The sequence below is a fragment of the Onychostruthus taczanowskii genome, unplaced genomic scaffold, assembly GCF_017590055.1.
Source record: "Onychostruthus taczanowskii isolate IOZ18803 unplaced genomic scaffold, ASM1759005v1 scaffold7, whole genome shotgun sequence".
In the NCBI taxonomy this organism is placed as follows: domain Eukaryota; kingdom Metazoa; phylum Chordata; class Aves; order Passeriformes; family Passeridae; genus Onychostruthus; species Onychostruthus taczanowskii.
Genome location: NW_024504786.1, coordinates 276689 through 302771, shown reverse-complemented (window position 1 = coordinate 302771; position 26083 = coordinate 276689). Strand labels below are relative to the sequence as shown.

The 26083-nt window shown below is 44.9% G+C and overlaps 1 protein-coding gene across 1 annotated transcript; it reads left to right on the top strand.

The window, feature by feature from the left end:
* The first annotated feature begins 539 nt into the window (after window positions 1-539).
* On the top strand, window positions 540-20611 carry LOC121345103 (cAMP-specific 3',5'-cyclic phosphodiesterase 4B-like). Its single transcript, XM_041421661.1, has 3 exons — window positions 540-644; window positions 18926-19034; window positions 20351-20611. Exons 2-3 carry the CDS (start codon window positions 18993-18995, stop codon window positions 20609-20611), a joined length of 303 nt encoding a protein of 100 aa, XP_041277595.1. The 5' UTR covers window positions 540-644; window positions 18926-18992.
* Window positions 20612-26083: the final 5472 nt, after the last annotated feature.

Here is a 26083-nt window from a genome sequence, read left to right as displayed (position 1 = left end):
TTGATTCCTCGGAATCCCGGGCTGGTTTGGGTTGGGAGGGACCTCAGCGCTCCCCTCATCCCACCCCGCCACGGGCGAGCGATGCCACGCACCAGCCCAGGCTGCTCCCAGCCCCATCCAGGCTGGAATTCGGCTGGATTTGCTGCAGAGCCGCTCCCGGGGCTCGCCTTGGCCCAGACCCGGCCGGGGAGGACCCGGGGCCGGGGCTGCGGCGGGGGAGGGACGGACGGAGCGGGGCGGGACGGACGGAACCGGGAGGGGAGAGCGGAGCCGAGCGCTGAGGGAACGGGAAGGAAGGAGCAGAGCGGAGAGGAGCAGGCGGGGAAGCAGAGGGAAAGGAAGGGGCGGAAAGGCAAAGGAAGGGAAGGAAAGGCAAAGGCAGGGAAGGAGAGGGAAAGGAAGGGAAGGAGAGGAGCGGGGAGCGAAGGGAAGGCAGGCGAGGAGCCGAGCCGAGCCGAGCCGAGCCGAGCCGCCGGCGCTCCCCGCGGGGCCGGCCCCGCTCGCTCCGCAGCGCTGGGGAAGCGCGGCCGCCGCTCCGCCGCCAGCGCCGGGGCCATGGAGCGCTGAGGGCGGAAACCTGAGGGGAGCCTGAGGAGAACCGGAGGAGAACCGGAGGAGAACCGGAGCCGCCGCCGCTGCCGAAGGTAAGCGCTGCCCGCCCGTGGGGCCGCGGCCGCCGCCCGGGGCCGGGGCTGTGAGGGGACCCTGCCCGGCCCGGCCCGGCCCTGCCGTGAGGGGACCCCGGGGGTCCCGCTCCGTGCCCGATGGAGCCCAAGGACCGAGTCGCTTGTGGGGTGTTTGCGTGGCCCCTGTTAAGTTTTGTCGTGGGGAATCACATGGCTTTAAGAGAAGAAAAACCCCAACAAACAAGGGTTGCGGTTTGCCAGAGAGCAGATGTACACTTTAATTGTTTTTTTTTTAATTACTTTATTTCTGCTCCCTCTGCACCTTGTAGGTATTCCATGCGTATGTTTATTTCCCTTCTATTTCTCCCTATATTCATTCCGCCTCGAATTGCTGTTGGAGTCGCTCATTTTATGCTGGCCATGGTGTTCCCTAGAACCGCATTCCCGGGATTTGCGCCTTCCCGGCCCCGTGGCATGGGGCTGCCCTTGCCGCCCAGCCCAGCCCCGTGCCGAAGCCTCGGCGGCGGTCTGCAGCCCGGATCCTCGGCACTCCGAGCGGGATGAGCCCTCCCGGTGCTCCTCTGCCGGAGACATTTCCTCTGCATCATTTCCCTGCCATGTGCTTTCAGCCGGTTTGTTTTTCCTGAGCCTCCTTTTCCCAGTTCGGAGCCTGGTGGGGGTTGAGAGTTCAGAGAGGGTCTGGGAGTTGTTCCCTTGGTGTGGTGAGCTCTTTGCCCTCCTCAGGTGGAGGTCGGTGAGTTATAGATCAGTTCTGCTGAGGAGCGAGGTGTTTGCTGTGATCTCCGGGGCTCGGATGGAGCCACAAGGGCACCGAGTTGTTTTGTGTGATGCTCAGCATCCGCTGCCACAGGAAACATCCCAAGAGATCCTCCACTGAAGAGAGAATTCCCGGTAGATCTCTCTTGTGTGAGACTCTTTCCAGCAGAATCCATACAACGCCTTTTGTTTTTTTCCTCTGGAATCCAGGTGTCCATAAGAAGCAGCAGCGAATAAGCTGAATAATTGCATTTGCAGGTCATAAATCCAGTGGAACAGGGAACTTTTTTAGGCCACTGTGAGAGAGATGCTTGTTTGTAGTGTCCCTCATTATCAGCTCCAGAGAGGGAGCTGATGGTTGAAAAGGTTCTGAACAAATCTGTGATCTATAAATCATCTGGAATAAACGCTTGTTAGCACAACAAGTGCTTTTCCTGGCAGATTATTCATTGGAATTCTCTGTTTCTCTTGTCATCTCATCTATTTTAATGTTTTCTAGTGCCTGCTGAGGTGCTCCAGGTACAGCTGTATCCTACTTTATTCTCGTTTTTGGGCATTTTAGATTCCAGGAAATAATTTTCAGTGCTTAATGTGAAGCTGAAGTAAAGGACGATATTGAGCCTTTTTGGCTGTTTTTCCAAAAACATATTCAGGTTTTTTCTCCACCACTTCTGTATTTACTTCCCAGCTCTTCCCACGTCACATGGAAACCTCTCCTTATTCAGCATTCAAATCCTGATTTATCCATCAGGAAGCTTAACCCAGATTAGCTGAGTAATCGTCTCTGGGAACACAGGGCTCCTTTAGAGAGTCATTCCAACCAAATCCCTGGAATTTCCATCTTTGAAATGGATAGCCACGGATAGAGCTGGAAAATCCTGCCTAAAATGGCAGCTTTTAATTGGAATGGTTTGTTTTGTTCAAAAATCCTTTCCTTGGAATGATCCACGTGGAGCTGTCCCTGGAGCAATGGGGGAGATTTTAAACATTTGGGAACAATAGTGACAAAACAGTGCTTGGAAACACCTTTATTCCTTTAAATTAAGTGCCTGTCTTTCCAATTTTCAGTCTTTATATGGTTCCCTCAGCAAATAAAATGGGATAATTATGGCAGTGGGATAAATACAGCCTTGGCAGATGGGAAAAAAAAACCCAAAAAGAAAACACTGGGAAGGTGTAGGACAAATAATGAGGTGAAAAAAGCCCCTTAAACTTGATGCCTGTTGCAAACAGATGAGTGCATATTTATATGAAATATTGCTTTGAAGGAAAAGAATTTTAACCTGTTATAACTCACGCTGTGGGTTTTTTTTTTTCCATTTTCCCTCAGTTTAGAGAATGAAAATAATTTGACAGTTTCACTTTGGGCTCCTTGCTGCTGCAGTGTTTTGGTTTCAGGCGATGCAGGGGGATGCTTGAGCTGGGGTAGGTGAATTTCAGCTGAATTTCTTTAATTATGAAAACAGCTCTCAGCTTCAAGCTTGTTTTTACAAAAAATGAACAAACTGATACCATCCTCTTGTGCTAAAACACGCAGGGAAAACCTGGCTGTGCTTCCTGGTACATCTCTGACTGTTCCACTCATCTGTGAGCCCTTCGTATCCCAAATAATTCAAGGATCTATCCATTATTCAGGTTAAAATCTTAGAAAGAGTTTGATGAATGGTACAGAGAAAGTAAATTAAGAACTTTCCTCTTGGTTATGCAGCAAAATCGAAAAATCCAAGCCTTTTAATTTAATTTTTAACTTAATCTTTCATTAGATGTCTAATTGGACCAAGGGTCCATTTGCCAGAGTGTCCTTGGAGCACAAAACATGGCAAAGTAATTCCTGCCAATCACAGAAGCCTCCAGAAGTCTGAGAAACTTTGCAAATGGAAAAAAAGACAATTTATGAGAACAATAAAGAAAAGGGAAAATGGTTTATCCTTTGTATTTTAAACCAGGCTGAGAGATAAGAGGGAACTTCCTGGGAGAGCAGATTATTCCCTGTCTGCCTCCAGTGGAATTCCTGCACTTTCTGCTGCAGCATCTGGCACTGCTGGCAGTGATGAGAAAATAGATTAGAGGATGAGGCTGGGTTAAATCCGTGCTTATTCAGGTGCTTAAAAAATGTCATTTTGTGCACTCTGAGTTCGGCTTTTCCTCGTGTTTGGCCACTTAAGGATACACTTTGTTTATAAAGAACTCAGGGGAGGAAAATCCAGAAAATTCCCTTTTTTTCTGGTCTTTGTTTCTCCCTTTTCTGTCTGTCCATGTGGGGTTTTGTGCGTGGATCGTGGGATTTTTTCCTTTCCTCCATCCATTTTCTTTCCTGAATTTCTCTCCTCTCTGGAAGCCAAGAGGGTTGTGGATATTTTTACCCATGGGAATGAAGTGGAACCAAGGCAGATCCAGGGCCTGGGAGAAGTTAAGGACAATCTCGGTGGTGCTGAAAATACAGGCTGGGAATTGGGACAGCGTGGAGCAAAGATATTGCACAGAGTGAGATGTTTTATAGAGCAAAATTATAAAAAGTGTTCAGGCCTGAACACAGGAAAAATGCTGAATTAAGGTCTTTAAACTGTGGGGGCTGGAGCCAAGTGGGCAAAACCCCTTTGGGCTGGAGGTCAGACCCAGTTTTCCATTAAAGCCTGCCGTGCTTCTGGGATTCCCCGTGGGGATTTTCCCCTCAGCTTTCCCTGTTGGTTACCCAAGGAACATCACAGCATTCCCGTTGTCCTGTGGGCTGCAGGGGAAGTGGGGAAATGCCAGTATTTCAGGAGATAAATGAGGTTGATTTCTGGTGACAGAAAAGCAGCAGAAGTCCCAAGATCTCCGTGTCAGAGCAGTTGAGGGCACTGATGTCCCCTCATTTTTTGGAGTGTCCTGAAAGGGAATTGATGTGTGGAAAAAGCCTCTATAGATTCTTCTGCCCCCATGTCTCAGGGTGAAAAACCTCCCCAGCGGCTCTGTGATGGATGAGGTGGCATTTCTGAGGAACATTTGGAATATTCCTTTGCAGACAGCTGTTGAGAACGTTCCACTGAGCTGTTAAAGAGTTAACTCAGCCTCGTTTGCTCTCTAATTAATTTGCTGGGGGATAATACCCCACGTCTGACCTGATTTTGGCAGCAGATTTGGTGGGAGCAGCTGCTGATCCTGGCGCAGGCTTTGCCTCCGTGCAGGAGGTGTTGGGGAGCAGCTCAGGACCAGGGGACACGGTGAACACACAAAACTCTGCTGCAGGTGCTGCTCCCTTCCTCATCCAAGCCCTCCTGGCCTGGAGGAAGTAGGACACGGAGTGTTGGCAATAAAAGGATTTATTTTTTTTTCACTGTTCAGGGCAGATCTTGTGGAACAACGGGCAGAGCTCGCTGTGCTGCAAGCGAAGGTGTGGGAAGAGAGACGAGGGGAAAGAGAGGTCAGCTAAAATAAATCCAAGGAAACAATCCAGCCTTGGTGACTCCAGAGAGCCAGGGAAGCACAGCGGAGAGGGAACAGCGAATAAACTGATTCCGGGGGGTTTATAAGCCAGAGAATTTCCCTGAGCTCTCCTAAATGCAGAGGGAATCTCTGCCTGCTGTAGGGACAACAATCCCTGGGTGTTTTTGGCACAGGGAAGCTCAGTGGGGCTGCCAGAGGATTTGCTCCTCAGGATTCTTTTGGATGCTGTGCTTTTATGTCAGTGGTTCTGAACCTGGAAACAAGAAGTTGACCCTTTGCTTGGGTAAATAAGCACCAGGTTTTTAGTTTTGTTTCTGCCTGGGTTCCTCTGTGAGCTCAGGTGCCTCTGGCACATCTAAGGAATTGTGTTTCTTCTGGGAGCTAAGGCAAATAAAGGCACTGCCTGGAGCTTAGAAGGAATCAGACTTGGAGTTTTCTCACTGATGTGCAGGAATTGGCTTTGGTGTCTGAAATCTGAAATTTAAAGAAAAAAAGAGAGAAATTTCCCCTGATGGAGGAGAACCTTCTCTAACCTTGTTGTTGCTAAACAAAGCTCAGCTTCTGAGTCACCCCCATGGATCTGGGTTGAATATTTGCTGCCTGCAGGATGGGCACCGAGGGATAAATCCCTCCTGAGCTTTGGGGAAGGATTAGGACTGTGCTCAGATGGAAAAATAAATTCTTGCCATTGATTTTTGTCCCGTTCACGCTTTTGTAATTCAGCAATTGCTCGAGGAGGGCACAGACAGGATCCCACTGGAATAAACAGCACAGAAAATCTGGGATTGCCAGAGCTCCTGGGAAATGTGGGAGATAAATCTGGAGAGGAGCTCCTTGCAGCAGGGACACTTGCAAGGGTGCTTATAAATAGTGGGAGCAGGAACTTGGGGAAGAGAGGAATCCAAAAGGAGGAATCCTCGGGAGTCACCGTTTCTGAAAGCAGCAGCTCAAACGAGAAGCAGAAAATGATCCAGCAGCACAAGAGCTCTTGAGGAGAAAATCAGTGGGAGACACATGGAAATCTTCAGGGCCAGCCTGCTCTGTCTGATGGGATTCTGCCCAAGGAGCAGCAGATCCTCGGCGTGCCCAGCGTGCTCAGGAATACTGCTCAGGAACCTCCCGGGGCCCGTGGTGCCGGGGCTAAACCCACTCCTGTCTGGAAGGAAAAATATCCCATTTAACGTTGGAAAAGTGTCACCGGGACAGCACAGCATTCCCCATGTTCCAGCTCGGAATGGCTGCTGGGGGTTGTGGGGGCTGGAGCCAAGTGGGCAAAAGCCCTTTGGATTGGAGACGAGCTGGAGTTCACACCCAGTTTTCCATTAAAACCTGCTGTGGTTTCCTGTTGGTTAGCCAAGGAACATCACAGCATTCCCATTGTCCTGTGGGCTGCAGGAGAAGTGAGCTTGGGCAGGAGCAGAGCAGGATGTGGGATATTCTTTGGAGAGCTTGGATTCCCAGCACTGCTCCTTTCAGAGGTGCTGCTCTTCCTGCTGGAGAACTCTGTGTGGAGCTTTTGGGATCCTCAGAGGAAAGCAGGGAGCCTGTCCCAGATGATCCTTGGAGAGAGGCCTCTCCAGGAGGGGGTTCAGGGCAGGAGCAGCAGCTCTGGGGTTCCTGCATCCCACTGATCCCAAGGATTCCATGGCAGGCTCTGGTCTGAAACGATTCCAAAAGAGGCTTCCCATGGCAAAAAATGTTCCGCCTGTGACTTGGTGACTAAAGCAGCAGGGTTTTCACACAAACACAATCAAATCATCATTTCCATGATTTTTTAAAGGATAAAATATCTGGAGAGGGCTTCTTTCCCAATTGGAATTCCAGGAGAAGTGTCTCCCCCTGCCATAACTGTTATTGTTCATCCAGAAGAATTGTTGGGATGCCCTTTCCCACTGGTTCCTCCCAGGCTGGGAGAAGGGAATATTCCTCAGTTGGTTTTGTGTGGCTTTTTCTTTGCCTTCTTTCTTTCCTCTGCATTCAATTCTCAATTCTGCATTTCCTTTCTGGAATTCATCCCATAATTGCTATTCCAAGGCCCTTTCCCTGCACTTTCCTGAGGAGTCCATGAAATCTCTGCCTCTACTTCCATTGTTTGAGGTGTTGTTTGTGTGTGTCCAGTTCTGGGGGAGAACTGGGGCCATGGTTTTCCCATTTTCCTTATTCCTGCAGGAACCATGAGAACATTGTGGGGTTTTTCCCAGCTTGTGGGTCACTGATGAATCAATTTCCATTAAAAAATGGAAAGATTTCCATGCCTTTTTCCCAGAAAAGCAAGAACAAGGCAGTGTTCAAGTGAAGTCAGGCAGAAGAACTATAAAAATAAACATTTCTTTCACCTCATTCTTCAATTCCTTCTGGAGCTGTATTCCCAGAAATCCAGTTAGTTTTAAAAAAGGGAAAAATAATCCAGTCACAGGCACTGAAAAGAAGTAGAAAAATATGTTTTTGTCATCTTTCCTTGTTTTTTAATCACCCACTCTCAAGATAAAAATATTTAGTGCAAGACTCTTGTAATGTAAAATAATTGTAATGAATTCCTCAAGTCAGGACTGTGTAGGAAAATTCAGGAAGAATTTTCTGAGTGCAGGATAAGGGATTTATTTAGACTCGTGGAAAACTAGAGAAGCTTTATGATTTAAAAATAATGATTTAGTTCTGAGCAGACTCTTCCTGACTTTTAAGAAGCTTTGGTGAGTTTTCCTGGATGAAATACTGGATTTTTTCCATGACCTGAGGTGTTCCTGGTGTGGATTTTGCTGGAGAAATTGAGGCAGCATTTTTGGGGATGTTTGTTCATAAAACAGGAGCAAGCAGGAAAAATCCTGTCATGGAATGGCAGCCAATCCCCCAGAATTCCCTTTTTCCTTCCCATAATTCACTGTATGATCAAGTTGGAATATTCTTGGCTATTCCTGACTATTCCTTTTCCCATTTTACTCATCAGAGTTGTTGAATTATTTCTTTTTTTGGTCCATCCTGTGCTGTCTCATGGATCAGCTTCCCAGTATAGCAATTCCTCCAATTTTAGTTGGATAAACCAGATTTTCTTTAACTTTGCAGGAAAACAAAGCTATTTTGGGTTTTATTATTGATATTGTGCCCTTGGGAGCAAGGCTGGATTGATGCTGGGAACCCTGCAGCTGCTTTGGTTTGGATTTCAGATCCACCCTTCCACCAGTTTTTTTAGGAATTGTGGTTGCACTGATGGGTTTTTAAAGGGTATCTGTAGGTGTGTAACAACTGCCCTTTAATCAGAGGGATGGAATTCATGGAAATTTGTCATTTGAGATGGAAAAAACTGAAGGCAGCACAAAAATGTTCCCCCTGTGTTTATCTGTGACTTGGTGACTAAAGCAGCACGGGTTTTCACACTGGAAATAGAATCAAACCATCATTTCCATGATTTTTTAAAGTAGAAAATATCTGGAGAGGGCTTCTTTCCCACTTGGGATTCTGTGGGCTCGGATCTTCTTCCCTTTTCCTGCAGAGGAGGGGAAAGGAGTGTTCTCCATCTGCCTGGGGGCTTAAAATGATCCTGTGTTTTGATGGCTCTGCAGAGGAGTTCAGTTCTGCATTCCACGCCTGAGCCTGGGGGATTCAGTGCGGAAAAGAGCAGGAATGCCTCATTCCTGAGCCATTCCAGCTGCAGGAAGTGCAGGTTCTCCACTGCACCCAGTGGTTTCCATATTTCTGGGCTGGTAGTTGAAGTGGGACTTTTTTCTTTCAGCGAGAAGGAGACACATTCCTAAAAATAAACGGATCAAGTGATATTGGAATTTTCATATATACATTCTCTGGGGATCTGCCAAAACTTCCATCAGAGACCTGCAGTCATTTGGGAGGAAGCACAGGCTGTTCCCAAGCCGAGGGAATTCAGGTGGGAGGGAGGGATGTGGTGAGGGGGAAGAAATTCCTTACTGAAGGTAAAGATGAGGTTTTCCAGAGAATCTTTGGCTGCCCCTGGATCCCTGGAAGTGCCCAAGGCCAGGTTGGACAGGGCTTGGAGCTGCCTGGGACAGTGGAAGGTGTCCCTGCCATGGCAGGGGTGGGATGGGATTTAAGGTCCTTCCCAACCCAAACCAGTCTGGAATTCTGTGATTCCGTGGGGTCGGTGCTGTTGGATCCCTGTGGGAATGGAGCAGGAAATGCCCTCTTTCCCTGCTTTCTGCTCCTCTTCCTTGCTCCACTTCCTGCTCTTCAGGCTGAGGAAATGTTTCCATTTTCCCCATCCCATGAGGGAAGGGAAGGAAAAAGGGAAGGGAAGGAAAAAGGGAAAGAAAGGAAAAAGGGTGGATCCCTGTGGGAATGGAGCAGGAAATGCCCTCTTTCCCTGCTCTCTGCTCCTCTTCCTTGCTCCACTTCCTGCTCTTCAGGCTGAGGAAATGTTTCCATTTTCCCCATCCCATGAGGGAAGGGAAGGAAAAAGGGAAGGGAAGGAAAAAGGGAAAGAAAGGAAAAGAGGAAGGGAAGGAAAAAGGAAAGTGAAGGAAAAAGGGGAAAGGGAAAGGGAAAGGGAAAGGGAAAGGGAAAGGGAAAGGGAATCCCTCTGTTCTCTAGGGTAGAGTTGTCCCTTCAGCTCTCCAGCCCAAAGCTGATCCAGAGGAAAATAAAAGGGGCTCATTGTGCTCACTCCAACACGTCAGGACCCTGGGATTGGCCCGGAGTTTGTTGCCTTTTCCTGCCTTTTCCAGCAGCAGAGGTTTCCCGTTCAGACCCCGAGGATTCAGCCCCAATAAATCAGATTGCAGCTGCTCCCGTGCTCTGGCTCCCAGCTTTGCTTCCAGAGGGCTCATTCCCTCCATGCTGGAGTGGATTATATTCCAAGCTGTTCCCTGCTCCACATTTGCTGCACGAAAACAGCTGAGGGCCCAGATTTTGCGGTTTTATTTTGGGCATCTTGTTTGTTTTGAGGAAAAAACCCATTTCCTTCTATTCTGAGTTTTCAAAGGGAGGAATATCAGCATTTCCTTATCTCAGTGGAAGCAGATTCATGAGGAGAGCACCTGAATGTGGGAGCGAGCTGGGAATGAAAAACCTTTGGAAGGAAGAAGGGAGAAGGGAGAGGGGAGAGGGGAAGCTCTCCTGGAGTGCCTGATCCTGGAGCAGCAGATTAGGGCTGAGTGTAATTAATAACGAGAAGAAATCCATGAAGTTGTTATAGTAACTGGGAAGTGAGGTTGGAATTTATGATCCGAGTGACTCAGCTCTGGGGGAAGGGATCTGGGAGCCCACGGAGGGAGAGCTGGAGCCTCCCTTTCCCTGCTCACCCTTCTCAGGAAACTCTGGAATGCCCATGGACAAGGATCTTCCAAACCCTGAGCAGGAAAAACAGCTCAGCCCATCCCTCTTGTCTCTCCGCATGTCTTGAGGTCCTGGAAAAGTTGGGAAAACTCTTCCCAAATAATCCATGTAGCAATTAAATCCTAATGGTTTTTTTTTTCCCCAGGAATGCCCTTTAGCTTTCCAACAATTTCGAAAAATGAGAGCTGTAAAACTCCTCCTCTGTTGCTCCTTTGGGAATTCAGGGAGCTGGGTGGGGATTTCAGGATTTGAGGGTTGTGCATCCTCTTAATCTGTATTTTTTGTCTGAGGAAAACATATCCTAAGAATAAAATAGGAAAACCTGTGGAGAAGTTGAGTTGTTCCTGTGACTTGGAGAATTTTTGTGTTGTATTTTTATATTTGCAGCACTGGTTGCTCAAAAAGAAAATATTTGGGTGTTGTTGGGACATGGTTCTTTCCAAGTAGCCTCAAGTTTGGGTGGAAAAGTCTCCTGGATTAGTTTGAAATGGTTTTTTTATGCCTCAAGGCCTCAGCCTCCAAAATCCCAGAATTCAGGACTGGTTTGGGTTGGAAGGGAAATTTAAAATCCTCAAATCCCCACTACCCCAAACTGCTCCAGCCTGGCCTTGGACATTGCCAGGGATCCAGGGGCAGGCACAGCTGCTCTGGGAATTCTATTCCAGGCCCTCCCCAGCCTCCCAGGGAGGAATTCCTTCCCAATATCCCAGAGAATTCCATCCTCTGGCAGCTTTTTCCATTTTCAGTCACAGTCATTCCCCAGAACTGAGATTTTCCTGGTGAGGCTAAATGGATCCAGGCTGGGATTCCTCTTGGAACACCCAGGCACCCTCCTACATTCCAATATTTCAGAATTCCCACTTTTTCTATTCCCTCTGCAACCTCAGCGTGGAACAATTCGACCAGCAGAGGCAGATGTTTTTTGTGGTGTCACCCAAGGACCCTGGCACGGAGCTGATCCCTGGGAAATGAGAATTTCTTGGGGGAAGTGCTGGGATTTTGGGAGGAGGGGTTACTGAACAGGGTTAATTGCAGCCTTTGAAGTGATGGAATTGGATAAAAACTTCCCAAAATGTTCAGCAAGAGGCAGTGCAAGGATCACTCCTCGTAATTAAAGGGGTTTTTGATAACTGGGAATGAAATTACCAGGAGAAGTTGGGAGAAAATGCTGGAATTGCCACTTTCACCTCTCTTCAGAGCTCTTCATTTGAGAGAAAATTGCAGAATGAGCTAAATCACTTCTTCATTAAAAAAAAAAATATGCTGATCATTCTGCCTGGCATCAATAATAATGCAAATATTTGCCCAAGAAGCAAAATATCAGATCCAGAAGGAAAGAAAACAACCAGAGTCTAAGGAAACAGGAACATCTGCTTTGGCTCTGAGGAAAAATCCTGAAGTAAGAAAGCTGAAATGTCCCTGTAAATCAGGTTTTTCCCCTTTCATCTCCTGTTATAAATTAGTGCTGTCCAAGATGCCACTTCAAATATCTGAAATAAAATATGGAAGTGGCTGGTGGAAAACACGGGGGCATTTCCAGAATGCCAAATGCTTTTTCTCTAACCTTAATTTCCTTTTTTTTATTGGATGGGCAGACAGAAATTTCAGTCTGGAAATTGCTAACATGGAAAAAAACCTGGAATAAATCAGATTTGGAACTGACCACAGCGCTGTCATGTCCTGTTTAATATTCCCAAAGCCAGGCTTTGCAGTTTTGGATGAATATTGAGGAAAATGCAATTTCTCTGCTCCAGAATCCTTTTTCCTGGGAAGGAGAGGACACGGAGTGCAGGATTTAAACAGCAGCAGGAATTCCTTGTGGCACAAATCCTCATTTTCCCTTTTTATTTGGATTTTGCGTGTGCCTGTGGTCAGAAAAGTTGGCTAATTGATTGGAAGTGTTTGTTCTAATTGGCCATGGAAGGTGTTTTTCCTCAGGCCCTGGGGTTGGGTTTAGCTGCTGTTCCATGGTTGTGTTTGGGAATCTGGAATGGGAGAAAAGCAGGATTATTTTGGGCAGAAAACCAGGATGCTCCATCCTGGGGAGCCCAAATCCTCATCTCCCATTTTCTGGGTGGGAATCATGGAATGATTTGGCTGGGAAGAGACTTTAAAGCTCATTTTTTCCAACTTGCTCCAAGCCCCTTCATTACAGGTCTCAACTTTCCTTCAGTTCTTCAGGGTTCTAATTTAAAAAAGTGAATTTAAAAGCATAAAAAAGTTGGGTTTGGGGCAATTTTTGGCTCTGCAAAATGGAATTTTGGGTTTAAGGACTTTGAGGTTTCAGCCTGGAATTCTGTGATGGAATTCTGATGTTCTTGTGGTGTTCCCACAGGAGGCTGAGCTTGGAAAGCCCATAAAAAGGGGGTTTTAAAACTTTAAAAAAAGAATTTTAGGGCAATTTTTGGCTCTGTAGACGTGGAATTTTGGGGTTGAGGTGTTTGGAGATTCAGCCAGAATTCCTTCATGGAATTCTGGTGTTCTTGTGGAGCTCCCAAGGGGCTTTGAGCTTGGAAAACCCTGAAAAAGTGGACTTTAAAGCCTAAAAGTGAAGTTGTTGCTCTAATTTAGGATTTAATCTTTCCCCACTATGTTTATTTCATCTTCCCCATTATTCTTATTCCATTTTCCAAGAGGAAAAACTGACAAGGTTTGGAATATTCTCTATTTTCCAAGATTTCTGGAGGATGAGGTTGGTCTCTTTGCAGGCTCAGTTCTGTTTTGGTGCTCTTGGGGTCATTGCGTGGCTTTGCTGCTCGGCTCTGAAACAAAATTAAAAAGAAAAAAGGGGGAAATTTCCTTCTTTGCAGGCAATTTGGCTTTCCCCAGAAAACTTCCTAGGGAAGGAGATCTGAGGATTTTAAAACCTTTTCTTCTGGAGCAAAGGTTCTAAAACTCAACCTGAGGGAGAGTTTAGGAGGGGAAGGAGTAAATGAGGGACAAGAGGCAAGGGCTGCTTTATTTCTGCAGCGTTTATCCCATAATAATCCCAATGGATCTGCAGCATTCCTGTTTTCTGGGAGGCCCAGCAAAGCCTAGGGATGACAATACAAACACAGGGGGAACATCAAGTATAATTTAGAAAAAATTAGCCTAAAAGTGTGTGGCTGAATTTTCAGGGGTTTGATGTATTTTTAAATATTATTATTATTATTATTATTATTATTATTATTATTATTATTATTATTATTATTATTGTTATTGTTATTAGTATTGTTATTAGTATTATTATTATTGCTAATAATAAAATGAAATATTGATAATTTGAAAAATATAATAATTTTATAATGCTAAAATAAAATAAATGCATTATAATACAAAATAACACGTGATGATAAGAATGATAATAATTGTGATTATGGTAATAATAACAATGATAATAATGATAATAGTTCTGATCTCTGAGAGCTGCTCAGCTGCCCTGAGGAGTGGGAGGCTCTGCAAATAATTTGCTCAAGGAACAAGAAGGAGAGAAATTGCATCTTTTAATAGTGTGCCTCATTTTTCCCTTAATTACCTTGGAAGTCCTGATGTGGGGAACACTTGAACTGAATCTTTTGGAGCTGTCAGAGCTGATTGTTAATTTCACTTCATTTTTGCACAATAGGAGATGAGCTTTTTAGAAAGAGGCAAGATTAAAAATCCCTGACATAATCAGGAAAATGGAAATTTTTTTCTGCTCAAGCTGTGAATGTTTGTCTGGAAGTTTCCTGTGAAAAATGGGCTGGTGAGAATTCAAGAAAAAGAAATCAGTGAAAATTTGGGAAAATGTCACCCAAAAAAAACCAGTGAAAATTTGAAAATTTGAAAATTGTGTTTCATGGGAATTCCACAGAGCGCCTCAGGCCTAAGGACAGCAAAATACGGATTTTTTTTTTTTAATTGGAACTGAAAGAAATGAAGAGAAATGACAACCTGGTTGTCCCCTCTGCAGGAAATCCAGGAATTCCTGGAATTCCTGGGACAGACTGACTGGGGCATTCCCAGCTTTAATGCTTGGACTGACTCCAGAGAAAGAGGAATCCTTGCAATCCTGTTGACATCCTGGCAAGGAACCTCCTAATTAAAGCTGAGGCACAGTTTTAATATTAATTAATTATTGAAAGATAATTTTTTGGCCATGCCCAACTTGGTTGGAATTTTCTCAAGCATCTACAAAGATCATTCTGCTTTTAACATTTTTTTTACTGGTAGGAAAATCGGCTGGATTTATTCCTGGAGATAAATTTTTGACTTTATTCCAATGTCTGATTGCTTAAACCAGCAAATTTGGGTTTTAAACTCAGCCTGGCAATTAGGACAAAGCTCAGGGCAGCCTTGGGAGAGGCAAAAGGGGAAAATCCCTTCTCCAGAGCCTTGGGAGAGACCAAACTGGGGAAATCCCTTCTCCAGAGCCTTGGGAGAGGTCAAAGGCAGAAAATCCCTTCTCCAGCTTTATGATACTGGGGCTCTCATGTTGGTTTTCCAGGAAAATTCTGGGAAGCCACCTGGGAGAGAGGAAGGTGTCCCATGGCAGGAGTTAGAACTGAGCTCTAAGGTTCCTCCCAACCCAACCCAACCAATGATTCCATGAAATCCCTCTTTTCTGAATCACTTTTCCCAAGTTCCAGCCATTAGTGCTAATAGATGCCCTTGCTTATGTTTTGCAGAGCTCTGTGAAATCTTCCCAGCTTTTGCTGGGAATGAGAACAGCTTGGGTTTTCTGAGGAGGAGGGAATTTCTCGGAGCTGCCAGAAGCTCCGCAGAGCACTTGAGCTGTTGCTGCTCACAAGAAATGGGAAAAGGCCACAGAAAAGAACAACATTTTCCTCAGCAAATAAGTAATAAAAAGGGGAAATTCTTAGGGATGTGTCCAAGGAGGGCTGGAGCAGCTGAGGGAGCTGGGAAGGATCTGGATTCCCAGGAGAGGCTGAGGGAGCTGGGAGGGTCTGGAGCCCCAGGAGAGGCTGGGGGAGCTGGGAAGGGTCTGGAGCCCCAGGAGAGGCTGGGGGAGCTGGGAAGGGTCTGGAGCCCCAGGAGAGGCTGAGGGAGCTGGGAAGGGGCTCAGCCTGGAGAAAAGAAGGATCAGGGGGCCCCTGTGGCTCTGCACAGCTCCTGCCAGGAGGGGTTTGGGATCTGCTCCCAGGGAACAGGGACAGGAACAGGAAGAAAAGGAACAGCCCCAGAGGAGGTTCAGGTCGGATACTGGGGAACAAATTTTCCCTGGAAGGGCGTGGGGCATTGGAATAAGTTGCCCAGAGTGGTGTTGGAGTGACTCCATCTGGAAGTGTTCCAGCCCTTCCCTCCTTTCTCGTTGCCCAGAGAAGCTGAGGCTGCCCCTGGATCCCTGGAAGTGTCCCAGGCCAGGCTGGAGCAGCCTGGGACAGTGGGAGATGTCCCTGCCCATGATGGGGTGGAATGGGATGAATTTAAATCTCCCTTCCAGCCCAAAGCACTCCGTGATTTTATGTGAAGCAGGAGCCCATCTGTTCCTCCTGGGAGAGCCAGACCTGAGATTGTCACTTTTTTTTGGTGGCTGTCACCCTGTCTGAGTTGGTGCCTCTCCCTGTGAAGTGCTCATGGATTTTAAGGAGAATCCAGTTTGAATCCCAGCTCACAAATTATGTAATTCTCTGTGGGATCAGATGATCTCCTTCATCCCTTTCCTTAGAAAAGCTTCTGCAGTAATTCACAATTCAGGTGCCTGGGGTTTATCTCTGAGCTTTTTCAGGAACAGCATTTTGTTGGGAGGAAAAATCCTGCTCTGGTGCTGTGGTGGAAGTGAGGAAGAAGCAGGTGTGGGACTGCAGGATGTGCTGTTACCAAAATTTCACTGGGATCTGTTTTGGATTTCACTCTGTGTTTGTGTCCTGCCTCCATGAAAAGTGGGAGGAAGTGGATTTGGAGGCTGAGAGGAGCTGGATAAACACCTCTGCTTCCCAAAACTGCTGTTCATCCAGGCAGTGGGAAAATGGGATTGGGAGCCAGCCTTGGCTGTGCTTGTGGGACAGGGGGATCCTTTAGGGCTGAAGGGCTCCATCTGCTCCCCACACCCCCTGGAGCTCTAACCCTGCCCATGGAGAAGCCCAAATGTGTGGGAAAGCACACGATGGAACGTGGGTCTCATATTCCAAACCCTCCCGAACTGGCACATGAGGATGTGTTTTAGGAATTGCTGTAAATAGTGGATTTCACACAGGATGAGCTGAGCAGCTCATGGAACACAAAAATCTTCAGGTGGAAGCTTGGTGTAAAAAGAAAATTCATATTCCACGTGGGATGCATTCCAGGAGAATGGATCAGACCCAACTGCAGCACTGATTTTTTTTTCACATTTTATTGACAAAGCTTTGCTGCTGTTCAGCATCCCCTGATCCCAGACCCAACCAATCCTCTGGGATACAGGGTTTTTTTGGAGGATTTGGGTACTGGAACTGTGATAAAAGTCTGCATCAATGAGAAAATGTTCGTGAGGAAAGAATTCCCAGGAAGCCTCTTTGGAGTGTGTTCCTCTGGTTTATTCTCCCCTTAAATGTTCATCCCAGGTGTCAGATTTTTCTGGGAAGGCACAGGAAAGAATGAGTCAGATTTTAATGGGAATTTAGTCATAACTAAAGGAAGTGTTGGGTTTTCTTCAGGCCTCAGAACTGCAATTCCCGTAAAACAAAAGCTGGATTTTATCGTTATCCATGTTCTGCTTAAATTAACTTTGACAAATCAATAAATATTTATAAAGTTTGGTGTGAGAGGGGTCAGGTTTTCACAGAAATGATCTTCCAGTCAGCCTGGTCCATCCCTCCACATCCCATTTCCTGCTGTCTAGCCTGGTCCTGGAGTTCAGCAAAATTTGGGAAATATTCTTAAACTCTCATTCCTTTGGATTTTTTCCCCAAAGAATGTGTGGATTGAGGTTTAGTGGAGCATATGGAGGTGGTGCTGGTTGGAACTGATGATCTTAAAGGTCTTTTCTGGCCTTGATGGTTCCATGATTCTCAGAAGTTGCTCTGGATATTTATTTATGTGGGTGTTTCTTTATTTTGTCTTTCCTTATGAAATTCCACATTTTCAGGAAGCAGCTTCAGTTTGTGCTGGGATCCCAATCCCTGTAGATCAGGGCAGTGACAAACACCCCAAACTGGCTTTATTAAGCCCAAATGGGACTTTATTAAACACAAATCTGCTTCTTTCTGCTGCTTCCTTTTGGTTTTTCCATGAATTTTGTCTGCATATAAAGGGGATTTGTGTTTTTTCTGGCAGTGAGCAGGCGTTCCATGTTATCCTATCTGTGCATGTCGTGGCCATATTTAACATTGATATCTGGGGATTTATCATTTAATCCTTTTAATAACAGGGCTTTTCATTTCTCTTCATTGTTGAAGATTGATAAAATCGTTCCACTTCATCTGGATTCTGGTTCTACTGCTTGAGCACAACTTTTGAGCTGCTCACAGGGCAAGGGCTCTTGGAGGGAATTTTTCACAGTGGAAAAAAGGACATTTGGAATAATTTCCCCCTGGAAGCAGAGGGTTCCCAGCATGGAAAGGTGCAGGAGCAGAGGGAGCTGGGTCTCCTGTCCAGCCAGGGCTGCAGCCAGGGAGGGCTGGAGCAGGAGATCCTGGGGGCCCCTTCCAAGCTGGCATTCCGTAATTCCCAGAGTTTCCTCACTCTTGGATGTGCTGTGGATGAGGAGCCAGCTGAGGTTTGTGGAGATGGGATTTTTCCACGTTTTGGGTTTTTAACAACCCTTGCAGTTCTCTGGGGTATAACCCCAAGAGCAGCCTGGTACAGGCCATGCCCTAACCTTAATCTTAACCCTAAACCCACCCTGAGGGTTCTGCAGGTCCTGTTCTTACACTGACACCAAACCTACCCCTAATCCTAACCTTAAACCCACTCTGGGCTGTGCAGGCCATGCCCTAACCTTAATCTTAACCCTAACCCTAGTTATAAACCCATCCTGAGGCTGTGCAGATCCTGTCCTCACTGTAACCCTAAATGCACCTTGGGCTGAGCAGCTCCTGTCTTAACCCAAACCCAAAACCTAACCCTGATCCTCACCCTAAACCCACTCTGGGGGCTGTGCAAATCCTACTTTAATCCCAGTCCTAACCCTAACCCCACCAGAGAATGGGAACTGCAGTTGAATTCTTAGGGAACGATGATGATGATTAGGGTAATAACGAAATAAAAAATGCATCACCACAGCAGGTGCTGAGCTGCTGAAACACTGAGATATTTACACGTGGAAAAGGTGGGATCCAGAGCAAATATTCCATAAATCCCAGCTGGGATTTTAGTGGTTTATTTGTTAGCAAACCCAGTTTAGCATTCAAAAATATGTAAAAATTAATATGCAAAAGATATAGATAGATAGATAGATAGATAGATAGATAGATAGCTTTTTTATATATATTCTGATTGGCATATAGTTAATTAATATAATGAATATTAATTAATTAATTATTCTATAATAGTATATTGATATAAATAATATATAGTTAATAAATGTATATACAATTTATATATAATTGTATAGTATTTATAGACATAATTATATATCTTATATATTTATATACATAATTAGATATATATAATTACATCTAAATAACTCATACATATTCATAGATATGAATTTAAATATATAAGCAATATATAATTATATATAATTTTGTATGTATATAATTATATACATATGTATTTCAATGTAATTATATAAATATATAATTTACATGTGTTATGTATTTCAATTTAATTCTATAAATATATAATTTACATGTGTTTATAAATAAAAACATATAACAGTTTTTTTCTTTCAGGTTGCCCCTCTGAAGAAATTCTGTTTACCTGAAGTTTTTTATCCTGGTCTGCACTTGAAACTTGATAATGAAGAAGAGCAGAAGTGTCATGACAGTGACTGCAGATGAGGTGAGCTCCTGCTGAAGGTTTATTTTTTCTTTTTTTTCTTTCTTTTTCTTTTTTTTTTTTTTTTTTTCTTTTCCCTTTTTTTTTTTTTTTTTTTTTTACATTGTAAAAATGAGCTGGAAAGTTGATTTTGTCTTCTTTGGTAAATATAAGCTGGTTTGGCTTTGATTGCTGATGGGCAATCTTAGAGGATTTTAGATAGGAAGAAGAAAATAAAAGCTGCACATTAAAAAATGAACAACTCAAGCCCTGGAAAGGTTTGGAGGAGTTTTATCCAGGTCTTTTTGCTCTGGTGGTCTTTGGGCAGTGTGGTGTGGGCAGGGAGCAGGGAATGCTGCTGGGATTTATGGAATATTTGCTCTGGATATATCACACCTTTTTATGTTTAAATATCTCGTGGAAGAAATTCTTTGTTTGTAGAATTTAGCTGTGGAGTTGTGGGATAGTTCTGGGTGGAGAATTGAGTGTGGTTTATCCTCGTGGAGGAAATAATTTGCAGAATTTAGTTCTGGACCTGTGGAGTTCCCATCTCCTGGGATACTTCTGGCTGAAGAATTGAGTTTCATCCCTGTGGAGGAAATAATTTTTTTGTAGAATTTAGTTCTGGACCTGTGGAGTTCCCATCTCCTGGGATACTTCTGGCTGGAGAATTGTGTTTTATCCCTGTGGAGGAAATCTTTTGTAGAATTCACTTCTGGAGTTGTGGGATAGTTCTGGTTGGAGAACTGAGTGTGGTTTATCCTCGTGGAGGAAGTAATTTGTTTGCAAAATTCAGTTCTGAAGCCATGGGATAGTTCAGGCTGGAGAATTGAGTGTGGTTTATCCTCGTGGAGGAAATAATTTGCAGAATTTAGTTCTGGACCTGTGGAGTTCCCATCTCCTGGGATACTTCTGGCTGAAGAATTGAGTTTCATCCCTGTGGAGGAAATAATTTTTTTGTAGAATTTAGTTCTGGACCTGTGGAGTTCCCATCTCCTGGGATACTTCTGGCTGGAGAATTGTGTTTTATCCCTGCACAGGAAATCATTTGTAGAATTCACTTCTGGAGTTGTGGGATAGTTCTGGCTGGAGAATTGTGTTTTATCCCTGTGGAGGAAATCTTTTGTAGAATTCACTTCTGGAGTTGTGGGATAGTTCTGGCTGGAGAATTGAGTGTGTTTTACCCTCATGGAGGAAATAATTTGCAGAATTTAGTTCTGGACCTGTGGAGTTCCCATCTCCTGGGATAGTTCTGGCTGGAGAATCGAGTGTGTTTTACCCACGTGGAGGAAACGCTTTGTTAGCAGAATTGAGGGATCTCAGAGGCCTCTCTGTTGCAGAACTCCCTGGATTACCTGGAATGTGGGCTCAGCAAATCCTACAGCACTTCCAGCCACGCCCTGGGCATCGACCTGTGGCGGGGCCGCCGGTGCTGCTCGGGCAACCTGCAGCTGCCCCCGCTGGCCCAGCGGCAGACAGAGCGGGCCAGGACGCCTGACAGGGACATCAGGACACCTGAGAGGGACGTGGTGTGCAGACCCACCACCCTGCCCCTGCTGCCACCGCCCAGCATCGCCATCACCACCTACCACGACTGGTAAGGCTCGTTTCGTTCTGCTTTCAGTAATTAATTGATTCGTTTGCTGGTTTTCTGGTTCCGAATTGGCTTTTCCCCTTCTTTTTTATTATAAACACACATCTAATTATTTTATATATATTAATCTGATTAATCAGTCTCTTTAAGTTGTTGTGTCATGGATATAAGTTTATTAAAATTTTATTTTTTTTTTAATTCTACTTGGTTAAAAACCTCTCTTGAAAATTCTGATTCTGATCTCAACCAGAGGATTTGTGTTCCTAACTTTGCTCCCACACGAGTTCAGGATGGTGCTAAACTCTCCCACAAAGGGTCGAGGGAAAGGCTCTGACTGTCTGGATGTTTCCCATCCCTGTGTGAGGAAAAAGGCTTGGGAAAACCTCATTGGGATGTAAAGTTAAGCTGGAGATAAATCCCCAAGAAACCATCAGAGAGCTGATTACAAGGGGGTTGCTCCGAGGTGAGATGCAAAATTGGAACTGGGGTGAAGTGCCAAAACAAGGGAATCAATCCAGAGGGGAGGAGAGTTTTCCTGTACTGGAATTGGGTTTTATGGCAAAATAAGGACATGTGCCCTGCTTGTCATAGGAATATTGAGGTGACATCAGTGTGACCTTAAATTCTGTGCTCTCAACTTTGGGTTTAGAGTCAGTTTTAGGTTCTAGCTTATAAATGCTCCACTCTCAGCTCCATTTGCTGGTTCGTGTTCCTAAGCTGGAATCTGGGTTTCTGTTAAGCTCAGCACTCTCTGCATTTGCACAGCTGGAGAGGATCCCATAAGCTCGAGGTAAGTCCCAAGAAACCATCAGAGAGCTGATTACAAGGAGGCTGCTCCGAGGTGAGATCCAAAACTGGAACTGGTGTCAAGTACCAAAACAAGGGAATTAATCCAGAGGGAGAGGAGGAAGGCAAAACCTTGGGTGCTGGAACTGGATTTTATGGCAAAATAAGGACGTGTGGTGTGCTTTTCATGGGAATATTGAGGTTATATTAATTACACCTTAAATTCTTTAATTACACCTTAAATTCTGTGATCGCACTTGTGTTTAGGATTGGTTTTAGATTCTAAACTTTCTCTCTTGGCTCCATTTGCTGCTTCATGTTCCCATCATTATTCCAAGTTGGAATCTGGGTTTCTGTCAAGCTCAGCACTTTCCATTTGAACAGCTCTAGAGGACATCCCAAATCCATTTGTTAAAGTCCTTTTGAAAGTTTTCCTGCTGAAAACAGGATTTTTAAACTGCCCTGGAATAGCTGAGATAGAGGAATTGCAGGAGCTTTTGTCCAGGTTTTGTGATTAATTGCTGAGATAAATGCAACCAAACGAGTTCCCTAAGTTCAGATGGATTGGGAATTTTGGCAATAAAAGGGTTGGCTCACCTCTGTGGGCATTGTGTGACTGTTCCCTTTTGTGGGGCAGGAATTTGCATTCCTGACTGCGGGAGCCTTTCCATAGGGTGGGCTCGGCAGGATGGATTCGCTCTGAGCTTGGGATGTGCCTCTGTCCATGGTTTGGGAGGAATTGCCTGGGATTTATCAGGGATTTGTCCCTTGGAACACAAGAGGGCACCGCTGCTCCTCTCTCCCGGTCCAGCAGAATCCGTGCGTGTGGATTTTCCTGGAACCCTGGCAGCCCTGCTCGGGTTGTTGCTGTTTCTGTAGGGCTGAAAATTCCCGGTTTTCCACAGGAACTGGGAGTTACTGGTGTGACTGGGATGCAGTGCTGTCCCAGCTCCTTTTTCTGCATCCTTCTCACCTCCCTGAGCACTTAACGTTGGCTGATCCTGTAAAAACTGGGCTTAAATTTCCCATTTTTTACTGAACTCTTAATTCTCACCTTCCTGACCACTTACATTGTCTGATCCTATAAAAACTGGGTTTAAAATTCCCGTTTTTAATTTTAGTTCTAATCCTCACCTCCCTGATTGCTTACATTGGCTGATCGTGTAAAAACTGGGCTTAAATTTCTCATTTTTTATTTCAGTGCTAATTTTCACCTCCCTATCCAGTTACATTGGCCGATCCTATAAAAACTGGGATGAACATTGCCATTTTTTATTGAAGTTTTGGGCATTGAGGGGTTCTGGACCAGGTTAGCACTGAGCTCTGCCCCGTTCCAGGCAGTTTTTCCCTACAGAATTCCCAGTGACTCAGTGCCTGCCACCCTCTCAGGAGCCCAGCCATGGAATCATGGAATGTTTAAGGTTGGAGAAAATGATGGATTTGGGATAGAAATCCATCAGAGCTGCAAGCCCAGTGCTTATTAGTGATACAAAACCCAAATAAATTGAAGTTTTGAAGGAAAAAAATAGTGGATGAAACATGGAAGATGTTTCTGGAGACAGCCAGAAAAATAAGGGAGGTCAATCCCAAAGCAGTAATTCCAAACCAGGTGTGATGTAATAACATTTTCTGTGGAAAAGGAAGGGAATATTCCCACAAAACAGCTTTTAGGGATCCTGCAGGGCAGGAGGGACATGGGATACAGATCTTCAGGTGACGATCTGAGTGGAGAAGTCTTCCAAGCTTCTTCTCCACAGTTTTTGTCCCTGTTTTCATCCAAGTTGTTCAAATGTTTCCCCACTCCAGCTCCATATTTTCTGACTCCAGCTTTGTGATAGGAAAGCCAGGCAGGAGGGAAGAGTGAGGGTGTGAAGAATAAATTTGTAGCTACACTTGGAGCATCCAGAAGAGTTCTTTTCCCAATTTTTTTGCTCCTTAGCATCTCCTGGGTTAGATTTGGCTGCTCATTCCCACCATTTCTCCTCATTTCCCTCAGGTGTGTGGGGAGTGTTTGGATATTTTGAAGGGTTTGCAGCAGGTTTTGATGTTGAAACAAAAATGGGATTCATGGTGAATCCCAAAGCGTGAGGAAATCAAGGCTTTAAGAATTCCATGAGGAGTTGATCTGGTTTCATATTAAATATTGGAATGCACTTTTTTAGGGATTGGAGAGGCAGATAAATATTTAGGATATGGCAAGAAATACATTGAAATACAGATTTGTTGCCTTATTGTCCCTCATTTATGGCCTTTTTCTTCTGGAATTATTTTATTGTGGAGCCTGGAGATGAGAATCTGTAAGGAAAATATGAAGGGATTGATCCTGTTCCCCACATCCACCTGGAATTGGGATAAATCCACTCAGTCTCTACTCCTGTAGTACTCCCGTTGTTCTCCAGATGGTGGTGGTGGGCAGCAAATTAAAAACAGCGTTAACAGCTAAATCAGCCTGAAATTCGGGATAATTTTGGGCACTGAGTTACTCCAAACCTTCCTCGGGAATTCTGACTTCAGCGAGAGCCCGCTCGTCCTGCCTGGGAGGCTGCTGGGAATTAATGCGGGATTGATAAAATGGGCATTAACTGGGAATTGATAAAATGGGAATGAATTGAGCTATTGATAAAATGGGAATTAATTGGGGGATAGATAAGTGGGGATTAATTGAGAGATTGATAAAATGGAAGTTAATCGGGGGATCGATAAAATGGGAATTAATTGAGGGAAAGATAAGTGGGGATTAATTGAGGGGTAGATAAGGAAAGTTAGGATGATAAAGAGGATGAGATTTGCATGGAGAATTAAGTATAACAAAGCTGGAATCAGGATGAGAAACCAAGCTGATGCTCCTTCCATATCCCATGGATGAAAGGAAATATTTGGGAAGTTTTAACAGGAACTGTAGGATGAATCCCAGAAATTCAGAAGGAGATGATGTTTTGAAGAAATGTGGTTTTGAGGTTTTTTTAAATTTTCTTTTGTTTTTTTTCAATGCTGTTCCCAACCTTGTGATAATGCCCTGAGAAACTGGAGTTTTATTTCTTAGATAATTTCAAATTCTGGGAGATGGGAACTGAAGGAATGTGCTGCAAGCTTGGAATGGGAGAAAAAAAAAAGATGAGATAGTTTCCCATGTGGAGTGAAAAATAAAAAACTCGAAGGAAAAAATACTTAAAAGCAGGGTTTTCATTTTTGTACTGATATTTAAATTGTGTAATGGACATCACCAGGTTCAAAATGTGGGTAATTTCCATAAATGCCATCAGTTTCTGTGCTAATGAGCAGGATCAATTATTCTGATTGAGCATCCCTCCTGGATTTCAGAAGTCTGCTCTGCATTTCTGGGGGATATTTCCTTACCTCGGAAAAGGAGGCCAGTGGTGTTCCTCAGAACATCCCATAATCTGCAGGCAAAAGAGGTTTTCATTATTCCTTGCTGTTTCTGGGAAGTGGCTGTGGGAACTCAGAATTCCTGGGGTTTTTCCAAAGTTTCCCAACAATATCAGAAGTGTCTTGGAGAAATCTTGGAATGGCCATGAGGGATTTTCTGCTCTGCGATTTCATTTTCAGTCCATGGAAATATTTCTGGGTCTGTTTAGGGCTTTTTCCTGGGAATGAACTGGGAATTTGGTGGGATCTCAGAGAGCTGGGATCCCTCAAAACATGGGAAAAGCTGGGAATGTTGTTGGGAGATGAGAGCCCCTCATTATTTCCAGGGGGATCATAAAAATCCGAGCTTAAATCTGTTTGGAATCCCCAAAGTGGGAAGCAGGGCCTTGCTTGATGCGGGAAGAGGAAATTCCTTGGATTTCGGCCTCATTGCCACCATTTGGACTCCTCAGAGACCTGCAGGAGGAAATGGCCATGGGGAATTCAGGGAACAACTTCCATAAAATCTGCTGTTCCCTCACGGTGTGAGGGGTTCCCACAGGGAATATCCCACATCCCTGCTGAGGTTGGGATGGGGTTATTCCCAAAGTTCTGAGGTGCTCCCACAGGGAATGTCCCATATTCCTGGTGTGGTTGGGATGGGGTCATTCCCAATGTTCTGAGGTGCTCCCACAGGGAATATCCCATCTTCCTGGTGGGGTTGGGATGGGGTCATTCCCAATGTTCTGAGGTGCTCCCACAGGGAATGTCCCATATTCCTGGTGGGGTTGGGATGGGGTTATTCCCATGTGGAATTGAGGCTCAGTCAGAGCCATAAACCCGAGCCATGGCTCTGTGTGGCACTCAGGGCTTTGAGTGTCACATCTGACATCGACCCCAAATCCTGGAGACCTTCTATCTATAAAATGAACCCCAAAAATCCTTTCCATCCAAAAAAACCTGGGCAGGCCAAATATCCCAAGGTCGCTGCTGCTGTGTCATTGCAAATGCCAACCTATCCCAAAAAACCTTGGGAAAAAAAGGTGATTTTGCTCTTTCTGACTTGAATCTGCTGTTATTTCTCAGCCAAAAATACCCAGAGACGTGTTTTGTCTGCCTATATTTAGGTTTTGGCTGGTGCCATCAGTTTCTGAAGCTCTTGCACCTTCAGAAAACTGTATTTTTATGTTTTCTTGGAGGCCTAAATAAAAGAACTATGATTAATATGAGGTGTAGTTACCCAGAGGAATTTTAAGATGGATTAATCATAGGTCAGGAATTAAAATTATGGTTATTTCAAAATCACTTGTTGTCCGCAACTTTTATT